The sequence below is a fragment of the Patella vulgata genome, chromosome 2 (assembly GCF_932274485.2).
Source record: "Patella vulgata chromosome 2, xgPatVulg1.2, whole genome shotgun sequence".
NCBI lineage: Eukaryota > Metazoa > Mollusca > Gastropoda > Patellidae > Patella > Patella vulgata.
The window spans coordinates 69,853,490-69,872,908 of record NC_065880.2 but is presented as its reverse complement, the minus strand read 5'-3'; the positions used below and the strand labels follow the sequence as shown (position 1 = coordinate 69,872,908).

General features: G+C 32.8%; 1 protein-coding gene across 5 annotated transcripts; it reads right to left on the bottom strand.

The window, feature by feature from the left end:
* Positions 1–213: 213 nt before the first annotated feature.
* On the bottom strand, positions 214–19,375 carry LOC126810852 (centrosomal protein of 95 kDa). Of its 5 annotated transcripts, XM_050536164.2 has the most exons (25): positions 19,282–19,375; positions 17,495–17,570; positions 17,064–17,112; positions 16,254–16,382; positions 15,355–15,567; positions 14,979–15,093; positions 14,681–14,754; positions 14,279–14,358; positions 13,590–13,818; positions 12,396–12,569; positions 11,422–11,566; positions 10,270–10,434; positions 9,578–9,695; positions 8,864–8,967; positions 7,226–7,390; positions 6,878–7,067; positions 5,945–6,037; positions 5,244–5,313; positions 4,725–4,823; positions 3,778–3,950; positions 3,018–3,092; positions 2,289–2,441; positions 1,994–2,127; positions 1,161–1,245; positions 214–580 (listed from the first exon to the last, which is right to left on the bottom strand). In XM_050536164.2, exons 3-25 carry the CDS (start codon positions 17,107–17,109, stop codon positions 413–415), a joined length of 2,997 nt encoding a protein of 998 aa, XP_050392121.2. In that variant the 5' UTR covers positions 17,110–17,112; positions 17,495–17,570; positions 19,282–19,375; the 3' UTR covers positions 214–412. The 5 variants fall into 5 exon arrangements, with proteins under 5 accessions (XP_050392121.2, XP_050392119.2, XP_050392122.2 ...); XM_050536162.2 differs by lacking the exon at positions 17,495–17,570; XM_050536165.2 differs by lacking the exon at positions 17,495–17,570 and having other exon boundaries at positions 12,396–12,542.
* Between the last annotated feature and the right edge of the window lie 44 nt (positions 19,376–19,419).

The window sequence follows — 19,419 nt, the reverse complement described above, 5'->3', positions numbered from 1 at the left end:
AAACTTTGCATACCTATTCGAAACGTCATTTTTTTGGAATAAAGACATCGATTGTTTTAAAATAAAAATTGTGTTCTGTTAATGTGAACGAAGTGTTAAACTGATAGCAGTCCTACAACCCAGTTTTATTTCACAGACCCTCAATGCAAACTGGACCATATCAAACAAAACAGGAATGTGGACGTATATTGCTGCGTTAGCGATGCTCTTGTTATTTTGTAGCAATACATATTCCCACCGTGGTACACTGTCCACTTAATGTAGTAAGTATTTTACAGATAACTTATTGACAGGTATAATTAAATCAAAAGCATTTACATGCCATGATCTCATCACATAAAAATATCATCCATGTTTTAATGAACGATTATTAATTAAACATTTGCATAGTTTAAATAAAAATAACATCCCATTACATAAAACTTGTTTGATATTTCGCTAGATGTAAAGTTTGACGTAATCTGTCAGCATCAAGTTGACGGAAGTAAGCATCATCATCATCTCGGAATAGTTGGTCCTGATAGACTTTAATCTCTTTCTCCATTTTCTTTCTTAGTTCTTTCTTCATTTGATCTAATGCCTGTGAAAAAGTGGTATTTGTTAGATAATCAGTAAAATCAAGGAAAGCTAATAACAAATAATGAATTAAATGGGGTTTATCGTCGTACATTCTGCTTTAGCCTGGCTGATAATGACCGGCATATGCCATGCAGTGTGCTGTGTGGGGAATTTTACCTAGACAGCAACTGAATTCCAATTGTCAGGGGTACTTGCCAGACTCTCTGTCCTGCACCACTAACAAGGGAAAACCACGCTGGAAAATCCTAACTATACAATGCGTAGTCAAATCGTGAGCTCTCCACCACTTGAAAGATTGGAGTCTTGGTGGCAGATTGGGTATGGCACTTGCTCACTAATCAGGTTATCCTGTGTTTCATCCCAGTGTTAAATTCCCAGCCTTGTTTTCCTTTGTCAGTGGTGCTATTGACAATCTTTTCTGAGAAAACTTATAAGCAGCAAATACAGAGCGAAAATACATTCATGGGTCACAAGATCTTGTGATCTATATATTTGTTACAAGACCCTGGGTAGTAGGACATGAACTTATACAAATGGCCCTGATCTCAATTATAAGCTAACTGTTGAGATAATGAACATACCTTTTGTTGAGCCTTTTCTCGTATTAACAATTCCTCTCTTTCTGTAGTTACTTTAGCTGCTAACATTTCAAACTGATCATGATAACTATCATTGGTTAAGGTGGAAATAAATACATGGATTGAACGCTGTTAGAATTTTAATCACAATAGCAACAAGAAGACATCCTATGCCCTTGTAAACCAAACACTAAGACAAACTCTTTTCCAAGAAAACATAAAAATTATGAAGACTGAAAGTTTGAATTAGTAAAAGGTACAACATCTAACCAAGTTTGGAAAATAACCAATTTCCATAAGATTAAAACTGTTGAGTATTTAAACTTGTTCAACCACAGCCAATCACAAATGCATGCATTTAATTTCAAAGCAAGTCTTGAAATAATGATGCCGGTTGTACATCAATAAAAGCACCGAAAAAAGACAAATCTGTGCAAGACCAAACGAGATTGTGTCAGACAAAGCCTGGATTTGTGTATGAAAATGTTTGTAACAGGTGCCTTATTTCCAGACTTGATGCTCGAAACAACCTATCATTACAAAATGTATGTGTATTTAATGTTAAATAGTTCGATAAAAAGTCAGTCATCGAATTCAATATATTTAATTGGTGACCTGCAAAATGTTCGCCTTAATTTGCTAAAGTCAAAAATAACTCTCTTAAAAAGGTTCTCCAGGTTGGGAAAAGAATTTTTTTTTATCATAAATGCATTTAGAGCAAAATGGCACACAGAATTGCAGAGTGATTTTTGACCATTTGACAATTGAATAAAAATATGGAATTTATTCAGTAAAGACAATCATTGACAAGTGATGTTACGAAATATAAAGGATACTAGTTTTCCATAGAATCAAGTTCATCTTGTCGTAATCTACATTGTTTATCTCTCTGTTCACGAGAATATTTACGTATATCTTGTATTCTTTCTTTCTGTATAGCTAAACCATCTTTAAATAATTTCTTAAATATCTAAAAAGAAGAAAGAACTAAAAGTTAAAAGGCAACAATTTGATTATTTATTTGAATATTTAAACTTATTCATTCTTATGTTTGGTTTCAATTCTTCAAATCAAGTGATTATCTACTTTGTTTGACTTCAAACTTAAAACCTTTTTTAAACTATGTCTTACCATTTCTTCTTTAGTTCTTCTACGTAATAATTTAGATCTGGCTCTGACAGCATACTCATTATAATATTTCCGTGCTCGTACAGATTGTTGACGTTTTTCGTGTAATTTATTTTTAAACTGTAATTGTTGTTTCTTCTGATCTTTGGCTTCACGCTGTAATATAGATCACATGCAGTTAGATAATTCAAGTAAAAGGTTATGAAAGAGATACATAGCAATAGTTTTTCTTATGAGTTGTTTGAATCACAACTGATGGGCATATATTTTGTTGCCTGGCACCCTATGATTATTTTAATAATTCACTTGTGCACAGGGGTCCATAACAGTAGAAGGAACCTTGAGAAAACCATAAGATAAAATGTGCACACCCTACAATAACTCATCTGTATAAGGGGAGAGAGGGAGAAATGGGGTTTAACGTCCACTCAACATAAACTAGGTCATTACAGGACTAACACATGGTTCAATTTTATTTCAATAATTTGCTTGTGCGTAGCTGTCTTTAGCAGTGGGAGGAAACCGGAAGACCCAAAGAAAACCCACGGGGTTGGACAGGTGACCCTACTCCTTGTCACATAGAACCAGGGAATCGAAACTGTGCCAGTTGACTCAATGACAGACCTTATGATACAACATGTACGTGCTAACCATTTGGCCATCCAACCCCCCACACCCACCCATCTGTATGAGGGATGTTGACTAATTTAGGTTCAACTAAGATATACATACCACTCTCTTCATGCTATCCATTTGCTTCCTTTCTAATCTTGTTACAATTTCATGACGTTTGACTGCTTCTTCCACCTGTAAAAATATAATTTGTACAAAAATTTTAAAGAATACTTTTTTCTACATACTTTTAAGAATTCCAATTAATTAAGTTATAGATATAACTAATTCATGTACTATTATCCAATATTTAAATCTAAAGATTATTTACCATTTGAACTAATATTTTTGTATTCTTCCAATTTTGGGAATTGTCAACAGGTACATGTTTCTTTCACAATAGCATTCATATTAACAATTCAAGTAATAGATACATCAAATTGTTTCTTCTGATCTTAAAATACAATACCATAGAAATTTTTAGTGTTGTCAATGTTGCAGGAGGGAACCTAGCATGGAACAGTGTTTAGTCATTTGGATGGGATGTAAAATCAAGGTCCCATTTATGAAGGGTAGGCAGAAATTCCTTCATAGCACACTGCATCGCGTTATATTCGTCATCATGGTGCAGAAAAGTAGGACATTACATCTCATTTCAATTCATTTCTCTAATTGTTATTATTCCCAAACAATGGCATTTAGAAATCGAGCACAATAAAACACACAACACAATTTATATGGAAAACAATCACTGGTTTACACACATTTCGACAAGTATTCTCTTATCGTTATCAAGCACATGAAATGTTGCGCTATATGTGTATAAACCAGGGATTGTTTTCCATATAAATTGTTTTCTTTTTTTTCCCAATCTACTTACTTGAACTTGACTTTTACTTTTTCTACGTTTTGTTTCTTCATAAGCTTTAGTGATATTTTCTATCTGTGTTAGACCACGCCTCCATAGTTCATGCCATGTGTGTTGTGACATGTGTAAGTGGGGAAACTCTTCTAATAAAAGCGGTAATAATTCATCTTCATCATGTACAGTTACTGTTAAAAAAAGACGCAACTTTTAACAATAATTTCAGAAATCTTGAACTTTGTATAATAATAGAAATGACTTGAACTAGAAAGGAATAACTTGAACTAGATCAAAATAACTTGAACTAGATAGAAATGACTTAAACTAGACAAAAATGAAATTTAAAAATAGTAGTTTGTTGTAGTCTGTAAACCAATGGGCTTCTGACCCTAATAGTAAGTGCAGGAGGACTGCACTACACGCAAAACTAATTCTACAAGATAAACCTGTGGACAAGACAAAATATAGACATTGCAAAAAATAAATAAATATCAAATCATGTGAATGGATCCAGGGGCCAGTTATTTACCCAGCAGCCTTCACCAATGCTTCCTATTTGTTTAGATGCTATGTAAATCACAAATTCCACCTGTGTACATACTGACAATTGGGAATCAATGAAGAGTAATACTTACACATAGTCTTTGAAGGTATTAAAAGACAAAATATATTATCCAGAACAATACCTGATTATTTATACTTACACATAATCTTTCTAGGTATTATAAGACAAAATATATCTAGCACAATACCTAACTATTTATACTTATAAATAGTCTTCCTAAGTATTGTAAGACACAACATTCTAGAACAATACTTATAAATGGTCTTTCTAGGTATTGTAAGACATAATATATCTAGAGCAATACCTGATTATTTATACTTATAAATATGTTTTGTATGTTTCTTATGTTTTGTAAGACATAATATATCTAGAACAATACCTGATTATTAATACTTACACATAGTTTTTCTAGGTAATATACTAGAACTGCTACTACTACATTTCCTTACTTTAGTACTCACTGGTTTTGTTAATGGTACTTTAACAGCTCCTGGACCTGTCATAAAATAAATTATGTATGAATGGAATAGAAGAGATTTAATTATTGGGCATTAGTAACGAGTATGACAATTATGATGTATTGAAATAATACACCATGAAAACACGTTACAATTCGTAATCAAAACACATGCAAACAGAATTGTAAATACCAAGATTATGCACACTCAAACTCTATATCACTAGAAGTGAAATTAAATGTTATGTTATTAAAAATGATCATGTGGTTGCCAAGAATTTTATCTCAAACACCCTCTTCCCATCCAATTCTACAAGGCTTAAGAAAAGCTTGGGTCCATCAGCAGTTTTAAGTAATTATTCAAATATGGATAAGCAGTACTTATCTTTAAACAAAATTCTGTTTGCAAAAATGAATTACACTTGAAAATACCCAAGATATCTTAGATACTGGACATACCTTTATTAGATTTAACTGAGACAGATGGTTTCCTGGTCTTTTTAGCTGTTTTCTTCTTGTATTCCTGTTCCTATATAAATAAAATCAAAGATGTATGTATGTATGTATGTATGTATGTTCGCCCATCACGCTATGTTGCCGCACCTCAACCCCACATAATATGTGGTATCAGATTAACCTGACCCTGTGAATGTTTTGGGCCATGATTTTTGATGGTCAAGATCATTTATTAGTTTAACACAGCCAAAAATCAATGTGGGACTGTTTTACTACAATTAACGGAATGCTAATTATGTTTAATAATAGTAAAGGATGATGTAAGCTAGCGGGGAAAGTGTGCAAGAAAGGGGCTAGTAAGCATATCTTGGGCCCCAGGCGAAGCCAGGAATTAAGCTAGTAATAGTATAAAGATTAGTTAACACTAGTACCAACAGCATTACAGTGAAGCATTTGTTTAGCAGGTTAGAAACTTTTTCTACACCTGGAATAGTCAAGACAATTGCATTTTGAAAATTACCCCTAAGACAATTGCCCCATGGACATTTGTTGCCCAAATAACTGTTGTTTATCATTTCTCAAAAAAAGTAATTATTGTCCGGGATCAGTTGTCAGGTAGGCAGCTGTCCTAGATCCAGTGAAGTCACAGAGACTTGTTTTAACAAACATAGGTCAAAGCGTAGCAGTCTATACAGAATACCTACTTTTTCTTTCACCAGATCTTTGGTTTTCTTTAAATCAGACTCTGTTTCTTCAACAAAATCCTCATAATCTTCAGCATACATTTTCTTTAAAATCTGAAATAATCGATTTATCTGTGTATTCCTTTATTTAGAACAAGATTTTACTGTATTACTATCCTAATCTCCAAACAAACAAAATAATTTCTATCATTCTGTTCAGTTCAGATTTGTTTAGGGAGGTTTCATTACTAGAAATATTTTTTTTAAAAAGATATCCGTAAAAAAACTGTAGCCTCTATCAATGGGGATGATCAATTGTCAGCCTGGAACGTTCCGAATTGATGGAATTGCAATCATGTGACGCGGAATTCAGTCATGTTACAGTTCTGTCAGTCCCAATAATGGAGGTGGCGTGAGTAGAATCATGATGTAATTAAACTGTCATGGTTGGCTGAGATATTTTCTCAAGCAGTTGGCCCATGCGTTCTAGTCCCAAATTACCATTTTCACTCGATTGTCACCAGTTTTGGGTATAGCAAAATTCAATTCCGGTACTTTCAATCGAGCATCCCCTATATTTTCAGTCAAGAGGGATAACTACAGACCAGAAAGTCGTGCAAGGCTGAATATTGACAGGGTTTGTCCTCACATGGCCACAATGATTCACGCAAATTTTGAAAAACATCTGTCAAAAAAATGTAGCCTCTATTGTGTTCACAAGCCAATTGTTGACGGACGGATCAATGGACAAGGTGACGACTATATATGGCCAAAACAATAAACACGACCTGTTACCACATTATTATCAGACTATTTTAAATCAGAAGTGGTTCATAGTAATGCAACATATTTTTTTAAACAAAGTATATTAACACACTGTTCACTATCACATTCAAATTATTACACATAATAATAAAATAGAGGTTCTCATCACAAAAACCCAACTAAGCTTACATCAGAAGTTCTTAAGACTTTTTTATTTTCTCTTAACTGCTGTCTAGCTGTAGCCAGGCAACCTTTACCAGTTTTAGTTAAGATTTTTTCAAATCGAACTTGACGATTGTTGGTCGGTTTTCTCCTTCTTTTAGTCATCAGAACTTGATCTGAATCTGTACTTAAAACGTCATCGACTATATCATTAAATCTAAAATATAAAATTAGAATATTTTCATTTGGAAGCAGATCAAAAGTTTTCTTTTCCAGAGCCATAATGGCCGAGAATGACTGATAAACATTTACTATGGATGTTTCTTCCATTCAATTTGGATTCTAAATATATTGCAGATATTTATGTCCTTTTACCTTTGTTGTAAATAGTGATCACTTGCTGTATCAGAATCCATTTCTCTGTCGCTAAGGTAACCAATGTCTGTATAACTACCATATTTAACACCATTCCTTACAGCTTGATGTTTAGTACCTAATCTTTCTTCTTTTCTCTTCATATCAAGACTAACATTAGGAGCTCTAAAATATATTATCAATAATAACTATTTATCTCAGAAGATGAAATATCCCATGATGTACAGATAAGAAGGTTAGCAGGGGCAATAACTCCATTAATAATAATCAAAATTCAGTGAACATTAAAACACAGCTTTGTCTGATGTACATAATACAAACACTGTTTAATTATTATCAAATCAACAAGCTTCTGCATAAATAATTTCAAATCAATCAGAAGATAACTTTAGCATCTAGTATGTCTACAAGATTTTCTAAATGATCAAGCAGCAATGAATTGTTGAAAACCAATACGAGAGAGAGAGAGAAATGGGGTTTAACGTCCACTTGACACAAACTAGGTCATTTCGGGACTAACATATGGTTTAATTTTATTTCAATAATTCGCTTGCACGTAGGGGTCTTTAGCAGTGGGAGGAAACCGGAGGACCCGGAGAAAACCCACAAGGTTGAACAGGCAACCCTACTCCTTGTCACGTACGACCAGGGATTAGAAACCACACCAGTTGACTCAATGACAGGCCTTATGATACAGCACGCACATGCTAACCATTCGGCCATCCAACCCCCCGAAAATACACTTTTTCATCTCATGAAACTGGGCTGAAAGACAGATGTGACTACATTTCAATGTGTGCACATAAAAATGTTTCAAAATTGTCATTAAGGCAAGGGGAGGCACTACTTGACAATATGCATTTTAAAATAATTTACTTCTAATAGTGCTGTCAACATCAAAATTTCAGGAACTGTTCAAATAGCCAAAATAAGGTTAAGCAGCAGTTTTGGGTGAATTTGCGGAATTTAATTTCAAACTTAAAGAATTGTTCTCGGAAAGTATCCAAGAAAAAAAGCTTGGAACTTCTTTTAAAACGTTTCTAAGACATTTCACAGTGGAATTATCAATATATTGTTGTTCTTGGGTCCTTACATGTCATGCTATATTATCACCAGAAACATTAATTATAAAAATATTTACTTGACTGATAAACTTCAAATGTCTATTCACTACACTAAATATTCATTTAGAATAATGAAAATCCTTCTTTGCATGGCACTAACTATACTGAAGTATGTGTGTGAGTTTCAGACAGATCGGTTATACAATTTTCAAGCCTGGAAATAAGTCACCTGTCACTGACAATGTCAGGCACTAAACCTCTGGTGCCTGTCATTTTGTCCGGCACTGATTTGTTATTTTTATTGATATTATTAATACATGTCCGGCACTAAGTTGAAAATGTCAGGTACTATTTCATTAGTGCCTGACATTTTGTCAGGTACATGTAAAATCGTTATTTCCACGCCTGACACTTTTAGAGAACGAATTATTGTAAGCACAAAAATGAAATTACCCATTTCCATGGTAACCAATAAAGCAATTTCCCCAAAAATATTTTGGCTATTTGATTAATTACTGAAGATGACAATGAGCTATTTGAATATATTGAAAGTGACATTATTTCTGTTACCTACCCTCTGTTTCTGCTATGACGCTGATTAAAGGAAGGTCCACTGCTATCTGTAGATGGTGATCTATCTCCAAGGAACGAAACTTTTCTTCTTACTCTACCTGGTGACTGTTTAAATATCAAAATATAAACCGTGAAGTAAACAGAATTTATTGTTCCATTCATAAAAACAATCTACTTATTTTTTAATGCATTAGTTTATTCTATGTCATCAAGACAATACTTAGTGATTTTGTAATAAACTGGGTTATTTTATGTCATCAACACAATACTTAGTAGTTTTGTAATGAACTGGTTTATTCTATGTCATCAAGACAATACTCAGTGATTTTGTAATGAACTGGTTTATTCTATGACATCAAGACAATACTTAGTGATTTTGTAATGAACTGGGTAATTTTATGTCATCAAGACAATACTTAGTGATTTTGTAATGAACTGGTTTCTTTTATTTCATCAATACAATACTTAGTGATTTAGTTAGACATTTGTTGTATTATCTATCCAAAAAACAGATATTCAAAAATCGCTGCTCAACAGCAACAAAACCATTTGATCAAAACATTTGAGGTTAAAAGAACCTTTATCTAATAATTCCTTTAAATATCCATACAACAAACAATCAGTGATTTAGATGTTATGCCGTCTTCCTCATTTTCTAAAGACTAATCCCAAGTTTGACCCTAAACACAACAATTACTTTATGTATCATACTTACATCATTAGAGCTGTTGGCACTCATATTAGAATCTGGTAAATTTCTGGTTGTTCTGGTCTTGTTGATTTCACTAGCCAAGTTTCTATCTTCCAGTACCGGAGATTTAGTTCTCAAAGGTCTATAAAGATAGGATTATCAATTAAACAAATAATATTTGACAGAACAATAAAAGTGAAAATATCCTTTCAAAGTATTTTTGAAAAGGCTTTGACATTACACACAACCCATCTATACACTTGTGCTACTAAACATTTAAAACTTTGGAGGGCTTTATTGCTTCATTCAATTCCAACTGTCAAAGATTTCTTTACATAAAAATGCCAACTTGTACACAGGAACTCATTGTTTTCATCACATCCAAACGACTAAACACTGGCCAGGTATTCCATCCTGCACCATTGACAAGGTGAAGCTAAGCTGAACATCTCATACCACTTGTAACTGAGCTCATTTGTGAGTAAGATTTCTGTGGTAGGTTCACGTAGCCAACAGCTATCCATCAATTTTAACATACAGTGCATTATATATTATTGTACAGTAATTTGACAATAAGGTTTATGGTTTTGACTTTCTTCACATACATTTAATGTTTTGCTTTACAGTAGACCAGTTTCTGTCATTCTATCAAACTGACAGCAAGATTTCATAACACAAACATACCAAAACCACGGCCATAAATATAGTAAATTTACCGAGATCTAGGGGGAGTAAGGAAATAAGATGTATCAGCTTGTGATCTAATAGGACTTGTTTTAACGGCTGTTCTAGCTAATGTTGCTGTTGACTGTACTAGGTTCTGTAAATTATCATACGACGAAGCTAATCCTTTAGCTGGTAGAGGCTGAACAGGTGATTCCCTAAAATAATATAGATAACTCTATGATAAATAAATTCTAATATAAGCATAGACCTACAATGTAATCTTTTTTACTACAAACTTGAGCAGGACTCTTTGGAACAGGAACTGATTATGACATCATTTCCGCCATCTTGGAATTGACATATCCAAAATTGAAATTAGTCGAAGGAATAAGCACACCAAGTTTCATTTAAATCTAATTTAATTGGCGAAGAACAACAAGATGAGTAATGCTTGGGGGCCAGTCCCTGTTCCAAAAATTAAAAAATCAAAGAAAACATACAAGCTGGGTGGATGAATTGTCGGTACTATTTCAGTAACGTACCTCTACCAGTTCCCATGATCATAGCGACTTGAAATTTTCAGGGGGCATTCATGGGGCCTAGCCATGACCTCACACCAAATTTCAGCCGAATCTGCCAATAACTTTTTATTTTACCGTAATTTAGCTTATAACGAGAAAGTTTATCAGATTTTGACACCATTTTGTTTGTTGGCTATTTAGACTCAAATAACAAGACAGGGTTAGGGTTAGCCCTGTCTACATCTTGAGACTGACGAAATCTACAGGTCCTAGCCCTTACCCTAACCCTTATCCTAACCCACAATCCACATATGACGTCATTCGAGCCTAAATAGCCAACAAACAAAATGGCGTCAAAATCGGATAAATTTATCTCTTATAGAAGCTAAACTACGGTAAAATAAAAAGTTATCGACCGATACGGCTGAAATTTCGTGTGAGGTCATGGCTAGTCCCCGTGAACACCCCCTGAAAATTTCAAATCTCTACGATCACAGGAACTGGTAGAGGTACGTTACAGAAATAGTACCGAATTGTCTTAAGAGATATTATTTCTAACTTAATATCTAGATCCAAATAATTGCCCCAGAATATATCTATATAATCACTAAAGTAGTCTGTGCCAGAATCTATGGAAAAACTTAAGACAACAGCAGGCCAGCATAACTCCACATTACTAACCTGGATTGTCTAGAGACTGGTCGAAACTGTCTATCCTCTAGCTGTTGTCTATAATCGTTAGGTGTATCTATCGTAGATCGTAATTTATCAGGTACCTGAGTCTGTGGGTTTAACCTCATTGGTAGAGATGCTGACATGGACGAATCTATTGAAAACAAAATCAATCAAAATATGGATTAGGAATAATAATAATATGCCTGATTAAATATCTCATTCCAAAGTTATGTAAATTCCTGATAATTCTGTTTAGGAATTAAGATAATTATGATTAAAGCCATTAAAGTACTTTTTAGACAATATCTTATTCTTGACAGCAGAATCCATGCTAAAATATACTCAGTTTATTTAACATTTAATTAAAAACATCAAAAGAATTTAGTAAAGATTATATCGTTTGCTGAGAAAGCTGAATGTTAACATATTTTCAGTTCAACATATCTTGGTAATTATTAAACACAGTTGAATCATTTTTGGACCAATCTGTAATATTCCTTTCAGAGATTCAACTTCCATTGTACATAAGTTTTCAAGCTATTAAAAATCCCTTAAATAAATCTTTAGACTTATTTAATGTCTAAGAATTGAAATAATTATACATGATGAGAGAATAAACTTCACAATGTCAAAGCATTATGACAAACAAAGAGAATTTATCGAAATGATGATGGTAACAATTTAGATTACTGACCTAATAGTTTTTGATGTTATCTAAATCATAATTACAAGTTAAAAATAGAAGAAGCAATGGCATATACAATAAGTAAAGTAATAAAATTGTAATAATTTGCAAGCATAGCAACATAAGTACAAATGAATAATAAGTGATTAATATTTATGCACAATCACTCAAGCAATGACAATATTTTTAACAAACTCCTGAATATAAGCAGTAATGACCGGCTTAAAGCTCATAAAAACAGAAGACCAACTGTTTAAAATATATCTTCTATCAAAATATACTGAAGTCAACTAACCATTATGACGTCTCGGGATCTGCCTACCTTTAGTAGGCAACTTATTTGTGTTAGATGGTAATTTTGATGATGGACCTTTGACCTTTGATGTAGGAAGTCTAGATGGATGATGATCTAAATCTAAATATTGGGTAGCTAATGATGTTCCTACAGCACCAACAGTATTAGAAACAGCTAAATATGGCAACATGAACACAGGCATAAAAATAATGCAAACTACTGTAAAGCAAGAAACTACAGTAGCCATTAAATTATTGAGCACTGTAAAAGACCCATGTTTTCCTGACACATTCAAAATGGAATCAATGGCTCTAACTGATGTTATACAGCACAGTGAATAATCAGTCATAAAAAATAAACATTTGACAGGAATTGTTAGCTTTGTGGTAATGGGTGTTCTTAAATAAATAAGCATACTCTACCCTGTGTAAGACACACCTGGGGCCTGTATCACGAAATTTTAACTAAGATAAAATCCAGATTTTAGTAATTTGATTGGATAATATTAGATTGATTTTAGTGCTTAGCCAATCAAAATTGAAGTATCTACTAAAATTTGGATTTTATCTTTAGTTAAAATTTCGTGAAACAGGGCCCTGGCTACTCTTAGTCTTAGCTTACCATATCTGAGTAATAGTTTTGATTTTGATTTCTGCAGCTCAATCTAGTAGGTAGATGATAAACCTGCTGTCTATTCAAATATTATTGGTAAACTTGGTACACTAAATGCGACCTGGGGTCAAGGGTATTTTAGCGTCAATAATATTAATCTATACAATAATTTCTTGCTTTATAGTATACAACAGAACTAAATATAACAGAAATGAAATAAAGCAGAAATAAAACATAAAAGCTAATGAAAATTAAAATACAACACCCTCTGAATCTAATCAAAGTTACTAAATGTTTTAGGGTAATAAAATTGCCTAATGAAGACAGTTTCAGAAAGGTGTTTGATTTTAACATTCAGTTATTATTCAGTTCATGTTTATAAAGAGTCCCCAAAGAATGGACAGAGAAAGGAAAACTGCAGAAAAAAAGCCAATAATTAAAAGTCAGCAGAATAATTATGGCGGCTCAATTCCCCCATTTCCTTCGTTTAAAAACCTTTCACAAGAAATGGAAATGGTGGAACTGAGATAGATGACAACACTTGATCAGATGAGATAAATATAGTGGATGATGATAACTTACCATTTGATATATCTGCTACTTGAGGTTTATGATAATGATATAGATGATGAGTAAACGTATGATGTATATCCATATCAGAGCCAGTTGGTTGCTGAACTAAGTTTGTTTTTCTACTTTCATTTTTTTTCGTAGAATCAGTTTGTTGATGACCATTTGTCTTTGATTTTTCAGGACTTATCTTCCGTTTTCCTATGTGGTCAAATTCATCTGGACTTTTATTATCTGATATCTGAAAAATATCAAAAATACACACTGCAGCTTTGTACATAACCAAATTTAAAATAAATACCAGTTTAAAATTTGGCCTGCTAAAATTGGTTCATTTAATTGAGAAAAAAATTCAAAATAAAAATGGTAGATACTGGTAATCTCCCTGCTCGGATTCGACCAGGTTAAAGAGAGGCCTATCAAAACATTTTAGGGAAGATTATATGTGGCACTGGCTTGTTTTGACCACATCACATTTACTTTATCTGCAGGGGATGCTGAAAGTCCATAAATATTCATTTAATAATATCTTTGAATGTTGGAACTGATAATGATATTCTTTTTAGAGATTTAAAACTTTCACAACAATACATTGTATTACAAATTTCTCAAATGATGATCAAAGATTTTAATGAGCTAAGATAAGTAACAAGAAACTTTACACTTTCAATTTTTCTTCAATGCTGTTTGAAAATATTTACCCTTTGCATGTTTAGTCTAAGTTTTTCTTCCCATTTCTCACCTTCCCTTATAAGTTCACTGGTTGAATCTAAACCTGGACCTGCAGAAATCAATAAAAATATTGTGCAGCTACAAATGACAAAAGAATATTGAACATTTTCAACAGTAATGTCTGAACCTATTATAATACTGGTATGCAATTAGAGTAAAATAGTTTGGGCCATCTTTGTTTTAGCTAATCCCTTCAATTATTTAATCTAGAAAACTGCAATTATATTGGCCCATTCTTCTAAGGTAACATGACAGGAAAGGGGAGGAGTATTTTCAACAAGCAGTAGTACTTCCTTCCAAAAGCCATGGAATCGTTCACCTGCAATAATATCAAGAACAATATTTTTAAAAGAAAAAATAAATCGACTAACTTTTTCCACCAGACGTCTGTATATGACTGTTAATATATTCTGCTGTCTTCTTGGTAGATGGTGAAACTGAATATCTTTAGAACAAAAAAATATAAAACTTTAAACTAAAGCTAAATAAATTAAATTATTTTCAATCTTAAAATTAAATTAAAACTACTGCAACTACTGAAACACTTTGAGTTGAGCAGACTATCGTAGCAAGTTCAAAATACTTCATCAGATTGAGTAGAAGTATGTAAAACACTTCATAGAGTAAAATGATGTCTAACATTTAAATGGATTAAAATTATTGACTTACCCTCCATTTTGTGCAGTACGTGACAGTTCTCGATCTAAAAAATCTTCAATTATTTCTGGTGTAACAAGGTCAGGATCATTCAAAACATTTAATCCATTTTCAACCGATCTTGTATCTGTCAAAATATAGAATTAAAATATAATACCAAATCCCCCCAAAAAATTTAACATAATCTTATGAATACTGCCACAAAATATAAAATCTTTTTTTATTTCTTTATTTCAAACACATGCACAAGGTTAGTCAATTATACACCTATAATTGATTTGAGTGGATGATTAAAATAAAAAAAAATTAACATTTGTTTAATAATAAATATAAGCTTATATAATCCGTTTACTATTTGTAACCCATCAATTCATCATATTTTATTTACCTTCATTATCACTTTCTATTCTGGTCAAGATATAATCTGACAGACCAGCAAAAATTTCTAAAAGATTAGATACATCTTCTCTACTGTGACTGATAATTTCAGGTCCACGAATATGTGAGAGAGATATATGAAGAACATCTTTTGAGAGTGAATCTATGACAGTTTGACAATTGTGTATCTCATCTTCTCTAGTAAATGGTTCTCTAATAATACCTGAAATAATCAATCATCCATATCAAACAACATATTATTGATTTCTATTTCATTTGATTTAAACAATATTTGTTCATACTGTACATACATACATGAATACATACATTGTCAAAAAGTAAGGATTAAAAAACAAGCCAAGGGCTTATATTAATTCATCTCCTTATTTAATAAATATACTACAATTATAATATGTACACTTCACATACAAAATACATTTAGCAATACAATATTTTATATTTACTATTAATCGTGCATGTAAGTAATTTTATAGTTTGATTTCTATTTAAAAGACATAACATAACCTAAGCATTTCTGTTCTATAAACGTAGGGCTTTAAACATTGATTAATGATTTTATACACTTTCTCTTTTTCCTATGGTACAGATTACAGCAATATTTTTATATGCAGAATTTCAATTACTTGAAGACTGCTTTTATTTTTTGATCACAGCAAAACTATTTCTACATTTATAAACCATGGTATAATGATGCCGATTCTAGTCACTGACATCAATGTAACCTATATCATTGCTTGACTGCAAAAGTAACCTAATTGAAACATTGCAATTGATAAACTTAGTAAATGTTATCCATAAAGCTGTCTGTATATATGTTGTAGGTAACCTATTTATCTATTACAGCAGAACAAGTTTTAAATGAGATATCAGATAATTCTTTATCTTTACCTGGCAACTGTTCACCGTACAAGCCTTCATATAATGTCACAAATACAGATGCTCCTATATCTTCAACACTAGCAACTTTTATTGGTATACAAAACTGTTCTAGAAGGCGATTAGCCAGATAAACCAATTCTATAAATAAAAACAATTAAAAAATCACCTTTAGTTCTAATGAAAGGCCATAAATTTTACATGTGTAGACGTCATGCAATACATTTATAATGTACTTTAAATTAGGGTAAATAATGTTTTTATCTCTGTAAACATGTGTTAATTTAATCTTTTGAATATATATAAATGCCTGCAGTTGTACGAATAATATTCAGCATAGACTGAGGGAACATAAAAGGTTGGCCCCACACTGTCTTATGCAAGATATTCAAAATATCAAGCCTCAACTCACATCTTGGAATTTCCAAACACCAATCCATTAAGCTTGTGCATATAAGAAAAGTTGGTAAAAAAAAAAGTTTCTTGTCTTCTTTTGAAGTAAGAAACAAAAAAAATAAATCCAACTAGAGTGTAAAATCATTTACATTTTCACAAAAGTCTTTTTTTTTTGTTTTATTCAGTAATGGCTACATATTTTCAGACCTTCAGAAATGATTTGAAATTTTTTAAAAAAATAAAAATTGTCAATCTAATCCTATCCTATTTCTTTTTTTATGGGATATATGTTCTGGTCTAGTATAGGTTTGTGGTATAATAAGTAGTATAAATACAGTTTTTGAAATTGTAAAACTTGCCAAATTTGTAAACACAAAAACTGATCTTCAAATTTTGTTTGATGTAATTTCTCACAAATCAACTTACCTTTGTCACATTCTGAAAGTCGTTCTAAAGGAACCATTGTTGGCATTGTCTGGAATATATACAAATGTTGAGCAAAATAATTGAATTTTACGGTACACTAAACCAATCTGTTTAAAATCAGACGAGTTTCAACTTTTTTTTTGGATGTATACTGGTATGGTGTTGTGTTCTAATGAATGAATGCTGCAGTTCCAATCATGCCACTAATTCAGTTATATCTGTAAGTTTAAATTCACTAATTAAGTCAAGCGCATCATGAAGGACTTGAAAGGTCGAAATAACAGCTGCTATGATGTTAAATCTTGAAGAATAGAAAATCAGAACAATTATGACAAAATGAAAAAAAGATGTATAATATACTCTCAATTAGATTGCTTTAAAATAAGATGATATCCATAGAGGTGTCAGTGAGTTACAAATGTAAACATTACCTTTACTCGGTAATCAAATACTGTTTGAAGTATTTATCAGCATGGTCTTAAAATTTGGACATCAAAATTAATTGCTCTTAAAATACAAATCAAAACACTGGTTTAGTATGATTAATTTAACAGTAACACTAAGAGCAAATAATTGTTAGAAATGATCTGACACTTATACTTGGGATCAGGGGCTCAAAATTCATGACCGCGCGAGTATATTCAGCAGACGACAGACGATGTCACTCTGCATTGCGGAGAGATGGTTTCTTACAAAAAAAGTTTCGAAATGTGTATTTGTGTTTTACCTTCATCCATACATCATGTATTACATGTATGTCAAACGGAGAAGACCTATATGACGGAAACCGGGCTTCTGCGGGAAAAGAGTATCGACATATACGGTAAATGAATTACGCATTGACTTTGTGGATATCGTCACACATGGAGGAAGAGAATGGAATTGTCAAGTAGACCACATGTGAGCAGAATCCCTGAATAGCGTAGCATACGTTTTAGGGAGATAGATAGGCTCTTCTTTTCCAAGTCTGTCAGTATACAACAATTCACAAAATATTTTTAAAGATTTGAACCAAGAGTCGATTCAACTGTATGGCTTCATTGCATTATTGAAGTTTATTTAGGTTTTCAACAGATTCTAAAAAATGGCCTTCAATAATCTCAAAATTGTAAAAATGGCTTTGGTGTTGAACAAAATGACAGCATATTTTAAAAAAGACTACTTTTAACTAATTAAATAATCGATGAGTGTATCTTTAGTAACGATGGAAACTGAAGCCCGAAACTTGTGAAGTTCTTGTAATATTAGATCATCAATATGGTGCCGGAGGCATAATTATCAAAATGCCAATATAGTCTTTCGAAAATAATAGCAATAGTTGTCAGAAACTCAACAAAATCATCAATATGTTGTCATAATTAAAAATGAAGACGGGCATCCGCCATACAGTGTGCTATGAGGGAAATTTTGCCCGGGCAGCGGCACTATTGCCTACTCTTATATCGAATTCCAACTGCCAAGGGATCTTTTACGTGCAATCCAATGTATACCTCGGTTTTTCGTTTCATCCGAAGGACTAGACAGCTGTCCTTGTCAGGCCCTCCGTTCTGCACCACTGACAAGGGGAAACCACGTCGGAAAATCCAGATGAACTTTCTCGGCCTATGCAGGGATCGAACACCCGACCTCCAGGCTAGCGAGCCAGTGTCTTAACCACCTAGCCACCGTGGCTCCCCGAAAAATACAGAGGGTTCGCTCACCAACGCACAAAAAAAATAATAGCAATAGTACTGGTAGTCAAAAACTCGAGCAGCAGACTACTATAGGCTAATCTTTTATAGCCTAATATAGGGCCTATATTAATAATGCCTTACCCTGTCCCTGCAGAGTGCAGTCTTTTGGTTTTTTTACTCACTGAAGAACAAATTCTAATGTGGCCTACTCTTGCCAAATTGTAATGTCAAACGCAAATGGCTCTATCTCTAGTTCACATAAATGTTAATCACAAACTCATTATGACTTATCATGACAATAAACTAGCAGATGTCGAGATTTTAAAGAATGCGTCACAACATGTTTCCGTTTTGGTAGTTCAATTGACCATGCAAAAATGGGTCCAGTTATACCTGTTGGGGGTGAATGAGGGCGATTTTATTTGAACTGGAGATTGTACGCTGTAGATTTTTCCGATTGGTGGAGCTTAAGTGGTCATTTGTTCAAAATAACGCTAAATTATGTGTTAGATATTCCCAAAAAGAAAATAAATGTTAAACATTACCGCCATGTTTTGTATACAATTTTTTGACGGAAAAATTTGTGTCCCGTTCTTTGATTGGACAAATCGTAAAGTTATACCAATCACCGTTGCTGTCACAAACAACAGACTCAACGCCCCCTGTACCTAATTCTACGAGAG